General features: G+C 48.5%; 2 protein-coding genes across 2 annotated transcripts; both read left to right on the top strand.

Annotated features, from left to right (window-relative positions):
• Positions 1 to 2,134: 2,134 nt before the first annotated feature.
• Positions 2,135 to 7,239, top strand: LOC144583026 (maestro heat-like repeat-containing protein family member 1). Its single transcript, XM_072982159.2, has 5 exons — positions 2,135 to 2,688; positions 5,412 to 5,566; positions 6,270 to 6,432; positions 6,634 to 6,794; positions 7,158 to 7,239. Exons 1-5 carry the CDS (start codon positions 2,614 to 2,616, stop codon positions 7,237 to 7,239), a joined length of 636 nt encoding a protein of 211 aa, XP_072838260.2. The 5' UTR covers positions 2,135 to 2,613.
• Positions 7,240 to 7,576: 337 nt separating this feature from the next.
• LOC110084754 (uncharacterized) lies at positions 7,577 to 15,690 on the top strand. The gene is made up of 6 exons (XM_078386964.1): positions 7,577 to 7,771; positions 9,956 to 10,111; positions 12,206 to 12,325; positions 14,047 to 14,560; positions 14,995 to 15,114; positions 15,365 to 15,690. Exons 1-4 carry the CDS (start codon positions 7,577 to 7,579, stop codon positions 14,071 to 14,073), a joined length of 498 nt encoding a protein of 165 aa, XP_078243090.1. The 3' UTR covers positions 14,074 to 14,560; positions 14,995 to 15,114; positions 15,365 to 15,690.
• The last annotated feature ends 1,826 nt before the right edge of the window (positions 15,691 to 17,516 follow it).

Below are 17,516 nucleotides of genomic sequence, written 5' to 3'. Positions count from 1 at the left end.
CCTACGTGGTCTCCGACATTGGATCAGAGGAGACAAATGTGAGAAAACTCTTCCTGAGTGCGATGGGACCACAGCTGTCTAGATGAAGTGGCTGCCTTTTGTCTGAGGGGTGCAAGTAATTCTTGCTCCGCTCTTGGGCTACCTCTGTTTCATTAAAGGAAAGAAACAGGATGGTTTCCTTCTCAAGTAGCACCAAAGTGACTTTGTTGAACTGACACCTCAAAGGTGACCAAAGGGTTGCTTAAGCAGAGCGTCTCCAACAGAAATGCTGCCTTCTCTCTTGACCACTACACACCCTTTCCACCATGGCACTTCCAATGGAGGGGCACTATAGCCGGGTGGGCTCAACTCGGACCCAACATGGCTATGGCCCGTGCAGACCACCGAGGCTTTCCGCCCCGTTTCTCGCTTCTCCTTCCACACATGTCAGCCTGATGTTACCTAAGCATGGGGAGCAAGGCAGTAAAAAGGGCTGTTTACAGGTCAGAGCAAAAACCTTTGTCACCCCTGGGGTTATGCAGATCAGCTTGCTTTGCTTCCTTGACATTCATTTGAACAAACAGAGAAAACCCATCTCAGTCCCCTCTTGGCAACCATGATATGCTATTCCTTTTAATGTCTCTTCCCAACCTAGGAGGATCCTTTCCAGAACAGATCTTAGAGGACAGGTTGGTCCTCCGGCTTTCTGAGGCCCTTTCAATAGGTTTTGTACTTTTCTTGGTAAGATGGAGAAAATCTGAAAGCCTATGGTGCCCGGGTGGCCTTCCTAGCCCCATATACCTGGGAGAGCTCCATTGAGTGCTGGCGATGGGCGGCCAAGGGCATCACCCACTTGATCTGCATTCAAGGTGAGAACGTTGGCGGTGGAGATGGGATCCATTTATAAACGTTGGTTATGACCCCCTTCCAAGAACGGAGGGCTTCAAGGCATATCAGTGGATGCTTTCACTCCATGGTTGCTGGTGTTTCTGGAGTGACTCCGTCTGGATTTAATTTGGATGGCTGTGAGGACTCCGGGAGACCTCTTGGAAGCTTAGATTGACCCCACTTCCAAACGGATCAGTAGATCCTCCAAAAGGGGAGGCCAAAGGTCCCAAGGGAAGAAAACAGTGTCCTTCCAAGGTGGCTTCATCTCAGAGCTTGGAAATAATTTCTTGAGAAATGAACGAGATGACCTTCATCCATCAGATATTTTGGAAACCTGTTTAAAACATTGATTTAATCAATAAATGAAAACATCAATCCCAGGTTGACCAACTGTCAATGTTCCATGTTCCTTTGAAGTTTTTTTGGGATAGCGTAGAAATAGGGAGCCCTCTCTTGCTACTTCCAAGAACTTTTTATGTGTTACTAATTCATTCCATTATCAGGCAAAAAACAAAGACAAAAACTAAAAGAGAGAAAAATGTTGCAGCCCTTTAAAGACTGAAGTGCTATATTTTAATATGGGTTTTTCTGGACAAATCCACTTCTTAGGCATGACAAATACATATGCATTTGTTTGTGACCATGTATAAATATATAAAAGGGACGTCATGGTGCTGTGGGTTAAACCGCTAAAAGCTTCCGGGCTGCAAGGTCAAAAGATCAGCAGTTCGAATCCACGCCTCAGAGTGAGCCTCCGTCGCTTGTCCCAGCTCCTGCCAACCGATCACTTCGAAAGCATGTAAAAATGCGAGTAGATAAATAGGTACCACCATGGTGGGAAGGTCACGGAATTCTGTGTCTAGTCACGCTGGCCACGTGACCACGGAACAAACGCTGGCTCTATGGCTTGGAAACAGGGATGAGCACCGCCCCCTAGAGTCAGACATGACTGGACATTTGTCAAGGGAAACCTTTACCTTTTTAATAAATATATAAATATTTGCCATGTGTTCCCACACTTACATCTGAGGAAGTGGACTTGTCTGCAAAAGCTCACATTAAAATATAGCAGTTTTTAAGGAGCCACAACATTATTGTCTCCTTTCTTTTTTTGGGGGGGGGGGGGTTTGCCAGATATGCTAGCAGAGACTAACACGGACACCTCTTCTAAATCTATTCCAATTCCTTGCCTAGGATTAAGGGAATGAATTGAGTTCAGAGCTTTTCAGCAAAATGGCTAACTCCAAATAATTTGTTTTCAGTTTAACACTGACCCATGAGCGCTGATGCAGGTGTCTCCATCTGCCCTCTCCCAGATGGGCCACATGGCTTGTGTCACTCCTGCCAGTCCCAAAATCTTGTATGAAGGACGTTGTTTCTACAAACAACCCCTCTCTCTTTACTGGATGGGGAAATGCCACCATTCCCAAATCTGGATGAAGGTGGGTCATGACTAACGCAGGAGGAGGCCTCGTTCCAAAATGTGCGGATGACGTCACCCAGCAAGCTTTAGTATGTGTTTTTAAAAAAGAGCACAGTTTGCTGTCCTCTGAAGATGCCGGCCACAGAGACTGGCGAAACGTTAGGAAAAACCACTTTCAGAACACGGCCAAAGAGCCCGAAAAAACCCACAACAACCATTGTTTTTAAAAAAATCTACGCAGTGCATGACGCAAGCATTGTGTTTTTCTTCACCATCTTTCTTTTCCAGGCCAGTCAAGAATCACAGAGGAGGAAGAAAAAGAAATGGAGTCCGCCCTCTGCGATCTGCAAGCGGAAGTCCCCCCTGATCCAGTTGGGGCCTCGGCCAGACTGGCTAAGGTGACTGGCTCCATTTGGGGAGCACCCCTAGAGTCTGGATGACCTCCCTGTCCCAGATGGGTTCACATTCTGTTCTCTCAATGCTGAAAGTCAATGGCCAGGTTCATGTGTCAGGCGGTCATTTCTGAGATGAGGTGCCGAGGTCTGAAATCCTGGCATGCAGGGGCCCCCTCTCCCATCTCCCCCATTTGTGAAGAAGAACCTAGAAATGGTGGCCTGACCCATCCTGTGTCCTCTGGGAGAGAATCCAATCCTCGCTCAGGGCTCTGCCCCTGTTTAGGCCTTCCTGGATCTCCAGGAAGACCCTGTTCAAGTCCATGGGGAAAGGGAAAGGCAACCACAGAGAAAGATCTGACACTGATCTATTACGTGGGGAGGGGGGAGAAGGGGAGAGAGGCTTAGTGGTCTTTTGTTTACTCAGCTCAGAATCCCGGGATGGCACCACTTCAAAAATCATGGAGAACAAGATGTTTTTCAAGTCATCTCCAGAGCCCTCGTGTCCTGTCAGTGACACAAAAAGCAAGCCCTGCCCCCTGAACACCAGGCTTTCTTTTTGGGGGGGGGCAGGTGGTGAGCACCCACCTCCCTGAAGATCAGGTGCCAGACTTCGTGGAAGCCCTCCTGGAAGACCTCGCCTCCAGGATCCCCGTCTGTCCCAGGGCTGGGGGTTGCTGGCTGCTCGCCCTCCTCCAAAACCGCGGGGATGCGATAAAGCGCCAGGCGAGCCTTTGTGACCACTGTCCTTGGGTCCGGCCAGCAGATGCAGAATTCAGAAAGAGAGCTTGGCCTCTGTCGTTTTAAGCTTTGCCAGAAGGACCCTGAACCAGAGTTTGGGAAGTTCCTTTTTCAAACCTCTTTGGTTCCGTAGAATCCGGAATTTCCCAGCCGGCAGAGCCGTGTCCACCTCGGTTGGGGGATTCTGGGTGCCGGAGGGGGTGGGAAAGGCCCTTCTCCCCATTCCGTTCATCTCAATGGTCTTCTCAAGTTTGGCCCCTCCTCTGGACAAAGTGGTCTTCGGAATGTCTTTTTCACCGCATCCAAACGTAGATCAAGTTCTGTTAAACAACATACATGGTAACTTCACATGAAATTGTGCCTAGCAATTCCCTTCTTTCCCATCTTTTTGAAATCCATCAAGAACCTTTATGTGAAGCAGGACTGGCCCAAGTGAAACCCATGAGCCATTGGCTGCCCCACAGAGGCCTAAATGCAGCCCCACAGTACTCTGAATTCTCCGCAGACCTTCCCTCCCTTTTCAGAAGAAAAATTAGAGACTCTCCTTGTGAGCTCTCCCGGAAATGTTTTTGCCATCCTTTGGCAGCCGCCAGCACCCATGGGCACCCACACCCGCCCCAGACGCTTTTAAAAATTGGTCCATAGAGGACATGACGGGACTTCTTCCTTTTGAAAGAAGCAACCTTTTTGAGGTGGTGGGTATGGGAGCGGGGGTGGGTTTGGCCCACAGTCTCTGTGCGCAGCTGCTGGATCTCCGGAAGGGGCTTCCCTCTGATTTTAAGGGCCATCTGGGTTCCAGATCCAGCACTTTCTGGCCATTTGCAAATTTCAGTTTTAAAAGGATGGCCAGAATCCTACTGGCTGTTTACACGTGCAGAAGAGCATTTGCAGACATTACTGGACCTAATGGATGGAGTGTGCATTGCATGTCAAATGTTTTCTTGATCATGGGTGTGATCATAAAATCACAGAATCATAGAAAATGGAAGTTGGAAGGGGCCTACAAGGCCATCAAGTCTAACCCCCTGCTCAGCGCTGGAACACCATCAAAGCAGATCTGCCAGGGGATGATCTAAGTTTTTCTTGAATGCCTCCAGTGTTGGAGGGCTCGCCAACTCCCCTTGAGGTCACTGGTTCCACTGTCGCACTGCTCTAACAGTTAGGACGTTTTTCCTGATAGTCAACCGAAATCTGGCTTCCTGTAACTTGAGCCCACTGTTGCGTGCCATGGACTCTGGGATGATCGAGAACAGATCTTGCCCTTCCTTTGTATGACAGACTTTCAAATATTTTAAAAGTGCTCTCCTGTCACTCCTCAGTCTCCTTTTCTCAAGGCTAAACATGCCCTATTCTTTTAGCAATCTCACCCCCAAACCTGGGGAGATGGGGAGCTGCTGTGGTTATGACCTCCCTGCTGGAGATTGGTTTCTGTTCAGATCAATTTCAGCAAAACAAACACTTGTAGAAATGATCCATGTTCTCTTTCAGGGAGAGCTGTGTATGGTCACTGCTGTTGTTGTTAAAAAAACAAACAAGCAAACAAACTTATTAAACCAGACATTATTTTTATGATTAAATAATCAAGAGGGTTATCTTTTTAAAATAACCTTTACTAGAACAAGGGGACGTGGTGGCACTGTGGGTTAAACCGCAGAAGCCTCTGTGCTGCAGGGTCAGAAGACCAGCAGTCATAAGATCAAATCCACATGACAGAGTGAGCTCCCGTTGCTCGTCCCAGCTCCTGCCCACCTAGCAGTTCGAAAGCATGTAAAAATGCAAGTAGATAAATAGGTACCACCTCAGTGGGAAGGTAACGGCATTCCGTGTCTAGTCTTCGGACAAACGCTGGCTCTATGGCTTGGAAACAGGAATGAGCACCCGCCCTAGAGTCGTACATGACTGGACTAAATGTCAAGAGGAACCTTTACCTTACCTTACTAGAAAAAAAAAAGATGAGCCGTGTCTCTTCCCTGTCTTTCTCCTTCCAGATCCCAGGGCTCCTGGACCTTTTCTGCAGCCACCTGCCAACCACCATGCAGTATGGCTTGGAGGAGGTCCTGATGGAGGCGATCTCCACCCTGGCCCATCAGCACCTGGACACCATTGTGAGCCACCTCCTCCGCCAATGGCTTCCGCTGGCCAGGTGGGTGCTGGTGTTCAGGCAGGGTTTTCGGTCCTTTGTGGAGGAGGCTTCCTTCCTCTCAGTCATGCCAGCCCATTCACTGGTGTGCTGAGCTTGCATTTCGGGGAAGGCAGGGTGTTTGCTACACCGTGCAATGAGACAAAACTCTGATGATGGAGGCCTTAACTGTAGGACGAAGGGTCAGGAGCACCGGAGGGACTGAGTCTCCTTGAACCATCTTGACTCTTGGGCTTGTCTTGTCTTTGGCTCTCAAAGAGACCCTATTTGGGCAGAGAAATCTTACCCCAAGCACACAGACCCTTGTCTCCATCTTCTTCTGGAGGGCAGAGAACGAGCAGGGTTTGAAAACTCCTTGCCACAGTGTCTTGGGATGTCGAGACAACTCCAACTGATGAGTGCAAGGAGACGAGGAAGAGTTTTCCTGGTCCCTCATTGAAGATCTAGGCAACTCTGGCAAAGTCATGGGTCGGAGGCAGGGGAGATGCTGCCTGGGAGATTCTAGTTCTCCTTTAAAAGTCAGTTCCCCAAGCACGGAGAAGGTGAGAACCAGAAGAGAAAAGGGGTCTCAGATTGTCGGCTCTGTCCCACGTTGGTTTCTCACTGCCGGGAGTGACCAGCCCACCAGGGGCTCCTGGCATCCCATCTGCTGAAGGCAGAGTCTCGCTTCAGGCAGTCTCTGTAACTCTGGCCTTCTTTCCTTTAGTGGGACCAGCAGGATCTGGAGGCACTTAGGTGGGGACCCATCCCTAGCCTTGCTGATCCTACCGAAGCTGCTGTCCTTCATGACCCAGCTGTCCATCCTGGGGACCATCTCCTGCCCTGGCCGCGAAGAGCTTGAGGAGGAGGTGTGGGAAAAACACTTCAAGGTAAGCTCTCAGGGGCCACTTTTGACCCATCCTGGTAGAAGAGGTTGAGCCCGAATTCTCTGTGGTTCTCCTCCTAGAGCTGCTGGCCTGGACGGCTCCAGTCTGACCAAAATCACAGCCTTTTGGAGGAGAGGGCCTGAGAACCCAGGAGGAACTTCTGGTCTCTTCCCCCTCTTCTCTTCCTCTTCCTCCTCTCTGCAGGCTACCTGTGCCATGTATGAAGTGCTCTTGGGGCTGCACATGGAGGCGATGGTGCAGAGCGTATTTCCCCAGCTCCTGTACTGCCTCCCGGAGCAAGTGAAGTCCTGGGGCTCATTTGGGGATCCTGCGACTCGCCCAGAGGGCCTCCGCATGTTGACCAGGTCAGTGCCTTAGGAGTGGCTGAAAGAGAGGAAATGGCTGTGCAGGCTGGGAGATTGTGGGAGGTGTCACCCAAAAGAGAGACAGGTTCTGTATCACTGCAATGGCTCTAGGTGGCCTCCAGGCTGTGCGGTGTGCAACGCGGGCAAGCAAGAAGCGAAGGAGGGAGGGTGGGGTTTCCTGCATCTGCATCCGCCAAAACATTTTCTCCTTCCCCATGCTCCGGCCACCCCTCCTGCCTGACAGGGCAACCTGAAGAAAGCCACCACTCTCTCACGGCTGGCCACCTCTCCCTGCCAGATGTCAAGCTCTGCCCTGTCCCTTCCCTTCTCCCTCATGGTTCCGTTCTCCATCCTCTCCCCCAGGTGCCTGCTGCAAACGGGCATGCTCAAGGGTGTGCTCATCCAGAGGGTCCTTCCCTGGATGCAGTCAGAATCACCAAGGTAGAGGTAAGAGCCATGGATTGGGCCACTGGGGGGGGGTCTCAGTCGGGTCGGGTCCCTTTGAGAGGCCAAGGAGGGACAACTCAGCAGGCCCAGGAGTACTCAGAGTTTCATCCAAAAAGAAGCAAGCACCATTTGGCACAGTTTGCACAGTTTATGCAATGTGCACAAAAGTTCTTCTTGCAAACTCATGAAAGTAGTTGACATTGGCAGGAAACATATGGCCACCTCATGAAATGAGGAGGAAAAAAAATGATAGGTCATTTCACATGAAACTATTTACATCCTATTCAAAAATCAGAGTCCATTGATTGTGACAGGGTAAGAAGCCTGAGCTTGGGATGGAGAGATCCAGGGACACCTGCCATAATGAACCTCTCGAACTCTTGCAGGTGATTCCGCTCAGCGGCAAAGGAAAGATCCAGCTGAGAGCCTTCCTTCCGGTCCTGAAGGAATCAGCCGAAGACCAGCAGCCTGACATCTGCCTCATGGCTCTGAGAAGCTTGGGCCGGCTTCTCTTTTGGGCACCGGTTGAGGTCAGCCCTTCCCCCTTAGTGCTGATGTTGTTTCAGAATGTGTGTTTGTAAGGTGTTAAAGACCCTCCCTCCTTGTTCAGTGCTCAGATGGGGGTAGGGGTGGATTCACAATCTCTTTACTTGTCATTTCAATCCACCATGGTGGGCCCTACCTTCCGGTAGAGCAGAGAGCAAACTTTTTTTGGACAGGAAGGCCATGGGGTGTGCGGGTCACCCACTAGGGAAGAAGGCACGGCCCTCAATCAGCCACCTCCTTTCGGAAGAACTCGTGGCTGATAGAGGGATTTGGTTTTGTCTCCTCCTTGCAGGTGAAAGGACAAAGGAAGGTGATCCTTCAAGTCCTTTGCCGTCACCTACACGACGCCCCGGTGGTGGCTGAAGTGTTGGAAACCTTGGCCCTCGTTCTCCAGCACCTCAGGTGGGGCCAAGTGGCCTTCTTCTTCCAGGACATCTGTAGGAACGTCACATCATTCCTGTCTGACGTACATTGGTGACAGACTCCCCCCCTTCAAATACCCGCCCCTTTGCCAATTCTGCTTAGGAGAGCTGAGCTCTTCCTCAGCTTCTCTGCCCCTTTTAAGCTTTCTTCTTCGTCCCTCTCCCACAATGTTATGGAAGAACTCAGCCTTCAGGGCGACCCATCCCCTTAGGATCCCATGGATAAGGAGACCTTCATCCTTCCCTACGGGGTATCCCAGGCATGCAGGTTGCCATAGGTTACCACCAGTTAATTACCCTGTTTCCCCGAAAATAAGACCTAACCTGAAAATCAGCCCTTGTATGGTTTTTCAGCATGCTTGTCATATAAGCCTGTCATGAACTCAGTTCCCCTGTTTGTTTCTCCATACAACCCAGGTTCACTTTTTGGGACTGACATTTGTTTTCAATCCTTTCCGCTGCCACCAGAAGAGTCACTCCTCACTACATCAAATATGACTCTTCAATCAGTGTGATTCAATTAAAGAATGTTTATTAAAATGTTCACAAGTAAATCATGTAAAGTAAATCAGGGATGGTCTTATTTTATTCATGAAATCAACTGTGCTTTGATAACATTTATTTTTGTTTAGTTATAATTATTTCAATCAATATATTTATTCATTTCTTATCATGTTCTCTCTCTCTCTATTCTTCTCTAATACCAGGCTGGTCCTAACTGCTTAAATTGCTTCTCTCTAACTGACATCTCAAACATAGACTCTAACTCATCCCTAACTCTAACTGAAATCCTTTCTAACCCCTAACTGATCTTTAACTGTCATCCATTCTCTTATGTATCCCTAGTTCCACCTTTTCTGTACAGCTATTGGCTCTTGAATCAGGGTTCTATTGTGATGGACAGGAGTGGTCCCTGACCTGTCCGTCACAAAGCCCTACCCCCAAAATAAGCCCCCCGTTAAGTGAAACCCTACCCTCCACCCTTGTGCAGCAACCAGAAGAAGAGGACAGGACTGTAATTGAAGAAATGTAGATTGTTTTACAGGAAAAAAATAAGACATCCCCTGAAAGGAAGCCTGAATGTGTTTTTTGGAGCAAATATTAATATAAGGCCCTGTCTTATTTTTGGGAAAACAGGGCACAACCCCCTCCTTGCCTGAGGGTGGCATGGCAGCTAGCAAGCCCCCGAGGAGTGGATGGCTGTCAAAGCCCCAAAAGAGACTCCTGGGCAAGCCCTCAGCCCCACAGCTGAGATCTCTGCACGTCCCCTTCACTTCCCGCACCCCAGAGGTGTGCTCTCTTTCGCAGCTGCCAAGATGCCTCTCTCCTCCCTGTTTCTGGGCTTCTGGAGGGAGGGAGGTCAAACACACTGGCTGGATATCCTCTCCCCTTGCTGTGGCCTCCATTCCACGCAGCCTCCCTTCCCCGAGTGTAATTCAGATCCGCAGGTGGAACCCCTCCAGAGCACGAAGGCATCGCCTCAGCCTGGCACAAGCCTTGTGTGGATGCCCGTGGAGATGCCCAGAGGACGACAAGGGTCACACTTCCCCTGGGAGGTCCTGCTTCCCTCCTTGCATGCGCACGTGCACGACACTGGTTGCAGGAGCAGTTTGGCCAAAGACGAGGCCACACACCAGTTCAGAGGCCTCCCTTCTCTTCGCCTAAGCTTTGGGGTGCCCTTTTGACCTCTTAGAAGAGTTTCTTTGCTGTCCACGAAGGTGAAATCCTGTCTTGCTCTGGTTTCAGGAGGATGACTGTGTATGCGAGGCTCCTTTCCACCTGTTTGTAGTCTTGGCCACCTGGGCAAAATGGGAGTGCCTGGATTTTTTTGCGGAGCAAGTGAAGAAAAATCTGGTGCCCCTGCTCGTCCATCAGAGTGACCCCAACCGCAAAGTCTTGGAGGCAGGGCTGTAAAACTAATGCGTTGTTTGGCATATCTTTTTTTTGTTTGTTCAGTCGTTTAGTCGTGTCCGACTCTTCGTGACCCCATGGACCAGAGCACGCCAGGCCCTCCTATCCTGCACCGCCTCCCGGAGTTGTCCCAAATTCATGCTGGTTGCCTCGATGACACTGTCCAACCATCTCATCCTCTGTCGTTCCCTTCTCCTCTTGCCTTCACACTTTCCCAACATCAAAGTCTTTTCCAAGGAGTCTTCTCTTCTCATGAGATGGCCAAAGTACTGGAGCCTCAGCTTCAGGATCTGTCCTTCCAATGAGCACTCAGGGTTGATTTCCTTTAGAATTGATAGGTTTGTTCTCCTTGCAGTCCAGGGGACTCTCAAGAGTCTCCTCCAGCACCACAATTCAAAGGCATCAATTCTTCGGCGGTCTGCTTTCTTTATGGTCCAGCTCTCACTTCCATACAACACTACAGGAAAAACCATAGCTTTGACTATTCGGACTTTTGTTGGCAAGGTGATGTCTCTGCTTTTTAAGATGCTGTCAAGGTTTGTCATTGCTTTCCTCCCAAGAAGCAGGCGTCTTTTAATTTCGGGGCTGCTGTCTCCATCTGCAGTGATCATGGAGCCCAAGAAAGTAAAATCTGTCACTGCCTCCATATCTTCCCCTTCTATTTCCCAGGAGGTGATGGGACCAGTGGCCATGATCTTAGTTTTTTTGATGTTGAGTTTCAGACCGTTTTTTGCACTTTTGCACAGAAGTTTGATGTCATGCTCAATATATTTTCTATTTTTAATACAAGATTCTTTTTGATCTAACCCCCCAGCCCATTTAGAATATATTATACATGGCCCAGAGAAACCTGGTTAGTAGATATCTTAAAAGGGCCAGCCTTCATCCAGAAAGACCCGGAGGACTTTCCCTAAGCAATGGTCCTGGAATCCCAAGAGGCCCGATTAGCGCTTGGCGGGGCCTCCATTCTCCCCTCTGCTCAACGGCAGGACATTTGGCTAGCCTTTCTTCATGGCTTGGTTCTGCCCCTTCCATAGGGGCTGATGTCTCCTGGTGATGCCATGATTGAGCTAAGGGACCTAGAGAAGCCCACGGTTTGTGAATTGTGGCACAAACTGACCCCAGCGTGTTTGGGACTCGCTAGTATGGCTAGTGGGGGGGGGAGGGTCTGGGAGGTGTTATCCAAATAAGGAAGGGATTTATTTTGCATCAACTCCTCCTTTAGAGAAGCTTTTCCAGATTGCAATAGATCTGATCTGGATCACCTAGACTTCTGTTCTAATCAGAGTGCCACTTTTGAGGGACCAAATCTCACCAGCTTTTGGCCAGGATACCTGGAAGCTCACCTTTTCTGGCTGGGAGACGAAATCTTTGAGGCAAGCCCTTTTGCATGTCCCACTCGGTTGGAAGGCTTGGCTGGTGGGCACATGAGAAAGGGCTTCTCCTGTACCAGCGCCTCCATAGTGGAACTCCCGCCCGGGAAGTCAGGCTTCCGCTCACCTGGTCAGGCTTCCAGGGGTCAGCCTGGGTGGTCTGGAGTGAACGGTCCTTGCCTTTAAAAGACTGGCTTTCAAATGGACTTTCGACTTCTTTTTGAGGAATCTTGTTCAATCCTCTGTTTAAATCATGTTTTAAATCACATTAATCAGCTGCCTGGAAACACTTAAGAATCTTCAGGTGAAAAACAGGGATGAAGAAAGAGTTGAAAGAAAGAAATCTATTTAAATACAGAATTTAGACTTTAATTATCTACTTTGGCCATCGTGAGGTTCAAATGTGCTCAGGATGCAGTTTTCAGCTGAAAACAAGCAAATCTAAAAACCCCACTCCAAATCAAGGTGTATATCAAAGTATATGGTTTGGAGGAAGATGGCTTTAAAAGGACTTTGTAAAATGTGACTTTCCGTGATCATTGGCAAGATAAAGATTATTGGCACTCGAGCTTACCTAATTCAGAAGAGAACTTGTGACTCTGCCAGCTGGCATTCTGTATACTTCTTGTTTGTATTATGCCTGCATTATCGATGTATGCGTACCTTTGCAATTTGAAAGGTTTTTTTCCCTTTCTTTCCTTTTTGATTTTAGGCATGCAGAGGTGCTTTTTCCCTTGCTCTGGACTTTGTGGCAGGAAAACGACTTCAGCAGCTTTACAAGAGGAGAGAGATCAGCTCCACAAAAATTATTTTAGACCTATGCCAGCAGCTGGTGAGCCAAAACAAGAGAGAGCCATTTGGACTGGGAGAAAGAGGAAGGGGGAGGGATAGACCGTTGAATTAACCCACCTACATTTAGTGCCTTCACAACAGAATACTTACTTATTGATTTAAAATATTTTAGGCCACATTTTCCCCAAAAGATCCAAGGTGGCTTATACTATTAAAAGAAACAAAGTTAAGATCTAAATAATAAACTATTACAATATTTAAAAAGCATTGAATGGGTATCATATTATGACTCATAAGAAGAACTATATTAAAAGCACAAGTAAAAAAAACAGGATAGAATAATCCCTCTGTCAACCAGTTAGTTGCAGCTCTGCTGAGACCTTCTGCGTACAAAACAGAAAGGTCTGCCTTTGAGACTCTCTGTAGGCAAAGCAGACGATGTTTGTCCTAAGCTAGACACCCAGCAACCCACGAAAATAGTCTTGGCTTCTAAGCAGTGGAGCCCAGAAAATAGCATTTCACAAGCTCTGCTTCTCCTGGGTAAGACCGGGGCTTCCTATTGCACAGTGTAATCTGTACAGTACTTGTTTGCTTGCTTGCTTGCTTACTTGCCTTTTCATTTGTTTGTTCATTTGCTCATTTGTTCATTAAAACCTTGCACTTCTCCTCAAGGGGAACCAAAGCTGCTAAGGTTCCTTATTTGGGATCTGAAGCAGAGATTTGATTCCAAAGCTATTGCTTGACACCCTTCTTTGAGCTGTTGCTAGGATCTGAATCCAGCTCCTTCCGCCCTTCCAGAACAAGATGCTGTGCTCCATAGTCAGCCACAGAAACACCCCCCCCAAGTGTGGAGCAGTGAAAAGATTGGTGGACTAGGAGGAGTCCTGAGTTCAAATCCCCACTCCGCCACGAAAGCTCCCTGGGGGTTTGGAGCTAGTCAAGCCACTCCTTAAATAGCTCACTTCCCTTGAAAGCCCTATTAAGGTCCCTAGAAATTGGTTCCGACTTGATGACGGATCACAACGACAGCAAGAGGGAGAGCCCGAGGCCTTGGCAATCAGCTGGGCCTCAGAAAGGTCAATGGCCGTGCCAGGTTTATTCTGTCACCAAGCAAGCGACCCAGGCCAAATATTGAAATCCAGTCCACCTTTGGGTAAGCTTTCCATAACTGGACTGTAGCTAATGGGGACTAGTTGACAAGGTGCCGGGGCAAGTTTCGGTCACATGCCTGGCCAGGACACAAACCCTAGCAGGAACACTGGCCCTTTTCATGAGCTGGGAAACGGAATCATTGATTTTATTTACATGGACAGTAATAAAGAAAAAACACCAAAAAATGAAACAAAAAAATATATAATGCAACACAGCCTTGTGAACTATCTGCCCAAGGCTGGGATAAACCATCATCCTCATGTTATTTTAAACATGGATTTTGGCAGCCCAACACACTCAAATAAAGCCCCAAATGGAGCGTGGGCCTCCTGAGAAAAACTGCAACCTATTTCTCAAGCGGCCAGGACGAGGTCCGGATGAAAGCTGTGAAATTTCAGGTAATCTAATCATCAGCTTAGATCTGGGGAACTGGAAGGGACCCCATGGATTCTCAAGTCCAGTCTTGGTCAAGGCGGCCCAGTGGGGGATCGAACTCCCAGCAAGAAAACTAAACCAGCCTGTCCTTTCTGTTCAAATCCTCCTTTGAACCAGGACTTGGGAAAGGATGGGGCAGCCTGACCCTTTCTTGCCTCCGTTTCCTTGTTTTAGCGGCCCTTTTGCAGAGTATCCCGGTGACTGAGATAGAAGACAAGACCCTGCATCTTCTTCTGACTGGTAAAGAATGTCAACGGTGGTGGTGGTGGTGGTCAGGACCTGTGGGTGGTTGGTCACCTGCACTCTCTCCTGGCTGCAAGACCATGCGGGTGGGTGTAAGAAAGAGAAAGAGGGCGAAGAGGACCCATGGTTGTCATGGAGGTCATGAAGTCTTGACCCAGCCTGCACAAAGTTGCTTCAGTTCCCTAGCAGAGGAAGGGTTAGCAGAGAGGGGGGGGGGAGAAGCTACCTTCTCCACAGGTGGATGTGTTCCTGGTCAGAAGATGCCTGAGATTCCGCCGGGTGGACTGAGCCCTTCCGAGCCTCCTTTGCCTCTTCCAAATCCCAGAACGCTCAGAGCCAGCATGGCCATCCCATCCGGACAAAGGTAGCCCGAGGGAGAACACTGGCAAGCTCTAGTCCTGCAGCATCGATGGAATGAGCCCTTTTGAAGGCCCCCAGTTCACATGTAAGAAAGTCGAAGTTGGTGCTTTCATTCATTTAATTTGATTTAATCAGGGAAGTGGCTATGTACGAATGTGGACAATCAATTCACGCCTTCTGTCCACAGCTTGGAAAAATTACCTCTTTAGTAATTATCCTCCATAATCACCTCTGCTGGTTGGGATATTCTTGGACCTACAGATAGCCTTGGGGAAGTAGCTTTTTAAAATATTTATTGTAATATTGTAAAGAGAAACAGAATATAGCCTGATTCAGAATGGTTTTCCAGGGGTTGTTTGTCTTTTGGAGGGGGGCATTTAACAGCACAGTGACTGTTGATGGTGGGCAAATTTTGGAGGAACACCTTCTTGCATAGGGGTCTATGCAGGCCTCATACACAGAGCACCTTCCTATGGGAGGCTGGGGTGCACTAAGAGTAACTCTTTCTTCTTTCTTAAGGGTTTCCTTAACGAGTCATTAGGGAGAGGCTGGTGATTCCTAGGCACTTCATGGCTCTGGACTCCTTCCTTGCCATTGTTTTCAGGTGGTGGGCTTCAAAACGGTTTCTCTGACATGAAGGTGAGTGACCTGAGTCTTCAATTCAGAGAGATGACCTTTTTCCACACATCCTGGCCAAATCCAGTGGCTGGTCAGAACTAGAACGGAGCTGTTCAGTCAGTGGGATTGGTGTGCATTGACCTGGCTGATTCAGTGGTTGACTCAGAAGCGGCCCTCAAGGGAGGACTAGTAATGGCATCTGGACCGGAAGAGGTTCCTCCTTTCCTTCTCCTGAGCTGATGCCTCTTTTTGATTCTCTCTGCCCATCTAGGCAACACCACGATGCCAAGCAATGAAGAACAGAGGATTTCCGAAGAACAGAATGACCCCCAGCAGGATTTTAGGAGCGACCCATATCTGCCACCTGTACAATACAGGACTGTCCCTTGCATTTTTTCCATCACCTAGAGGTGGGAGATGCTTGCTCATCAAATCACAGCCTCGAGGATGAACCAACCCACCCTGTCAACTAAGAACAGAAAGTTATGAATTTTTATTTACATTTGCGAGAAAGCTTTGCCCCTTTCCTAGTGATGCCTCATGTCAATACTGTATGCTATTCATGGAGACTGCATTAAATTTCTCTGCATTTTAAAATGGCTGTACTTTGGAGTCTTCTGTATTGAATTCTGACCTCTTCCTGGCCACTCCAGAAATAGGTTGCAGTTTTTCTCAGGAGGCCCACGCTCTGTTTGGGGCTTTCTTTGACCTAAAGATTCCGGTAAAAATCACTTCAGTGTGTTGGGTTGCCAAAATCCATGTTTAAAATAACATGAGGATCACTGTGGTGGTTTATCCCAGTCTTGGGCAGATAGCTCACAAGGCTGTGTTGCATTTTTACTCTTTTTAAAGATTCACTTTTTGGGTTTTTTTTTCTTTATTACTGTACATGTACATACATACATACTTTTATTGTTACAGCATCAAGCCATATACATAAAACAACATTAAATGCAGAGCTTCAAGTACTGACATATACTGCAAAAAGCCAAAATAAATAAGCGAAAAGCAATAAAATTACAAATATAACAATGTAAGACCAATGTCTAAGTTTGGCTATCTATTCTGGCTACTATGGCATGCCGCCCAAAATTTCGCTACCAGTTCTGTAGTAATCCAATTTTGATCAATTAACAATTGGTTACAGTAGCACATGTAAATAAAATCAATGATTCCATTTCCCAGCTTATGAAAAGGGCCGGTGTTCCTGCTAGGATCTGTGTCCTGACCAGGCATGTGACCGAAACCTGCCCCAGCAGAGCCGGAAAGGGGGGGGGCAGCGCTCAGCACCCCACAGAATGAGATTGGGCGCCTTCAGGTGGGAAATTTCAGGTCTCCTGGGTGAAGCCTGCACAGGGGGAGAGGGGCAGTTGGGGAAGGAGCTGTGCGAGGGCATGGATCTGTGCGCAGAGGAGGAGGAGGCCCAAAAAAGAGAGGGCAGCCGGCCTCATGGAAGAGGGCACTGCTTGGCATGAAATTGCCTTGGCTGGTTTCCAGGCAGAGGGGCAAGGCTAGAGATGGTTTTCATAACCGGAGGGGCAGGAAGAGGGGGTCTCTCCCTAATGGAGAAGCTGGGGTCTAGGGGACTGGCGCCCATCCTGCTGAGCCTGCAGTTGGAGTTCAGCCAGCTCAGGAGGGGCCCCATCCCGGACCCCAGTTGAGCGCGTTCCTGGTGTCTCCGAAGTCCGGGTTCGCCACAAGCATCTTGGAATCCCCACACCTGCCACCAAAGAGCAGCTGGCAAGGGTGGCTGGGGATCCCAGCTGATTGTGGGGCCGCTCCTTGTGCCAAGGGGCACTGGGCCACTAACCCCCTGCCTTGCTCCAGAGAGCGCCATGAAGGGACCAAGCCCCAACGGGGCTCAGGCATTACCCAGGCTTTAAAGCCCCCTGCCCCCCCCCGGAGAAGACCTTTTCCTCCGCTGTTCTTCCTCGCTCCCCGTGAGATTGGTTTCCCTGCCAGGACAGAGCAGTGGGGCCCTTGCACCCTTACATGTTTCTACCAGCTACCAGTTCACAGATCTTTGAGACAAACCAAGACGCTTATGAAAATCTTGAAGCTACTTGAACTGAAGTTTATTTGAAACACTTTACAAAAGAGTCCACCAAATACCTACAACCGGACACTAATGAAAGCTAATTATGGGGGTGGGGGGAAGCTTTGGGGGAGCCAATTTTGAGCCATAATGCACCTCAGACTGGGAACTCAACAAGACCAATGTAGAATGCCAGGTTTTTAACTCTGAAGGTTTCAAAAAACTTTCAGGCGAGATAAACAAACTTCTGGGATTTTTTTAGCCAACTGGTTTTTTAGTACAGTATTCATTTTTATTGTGAACCAGTTTGAGATTTATTTATGTATTTTTTAAAAAATAAGAAGTGCTTTGAACAGGCTCTAAAAAGACATCCATCCACCTAACTAAG

This window comes from Pogona vitticeps, chromosome 1 (assembly GCF_051106095.1).
Source record: "Pogona vitticeps strain Pit_001003342236 chromosome 1, PviZW2.1, whole genome shotgun sequence".
NCBI lineage: Eukaryota > Metazoa > Chordata > Lepidosauria > Squamata > Agamidae > Pogona > Pogona vitticeps.
Note: the sequence above shows the minus strand (reverse complement) of the source record. Positions and strands in the feature narration are given on the sequence as shown.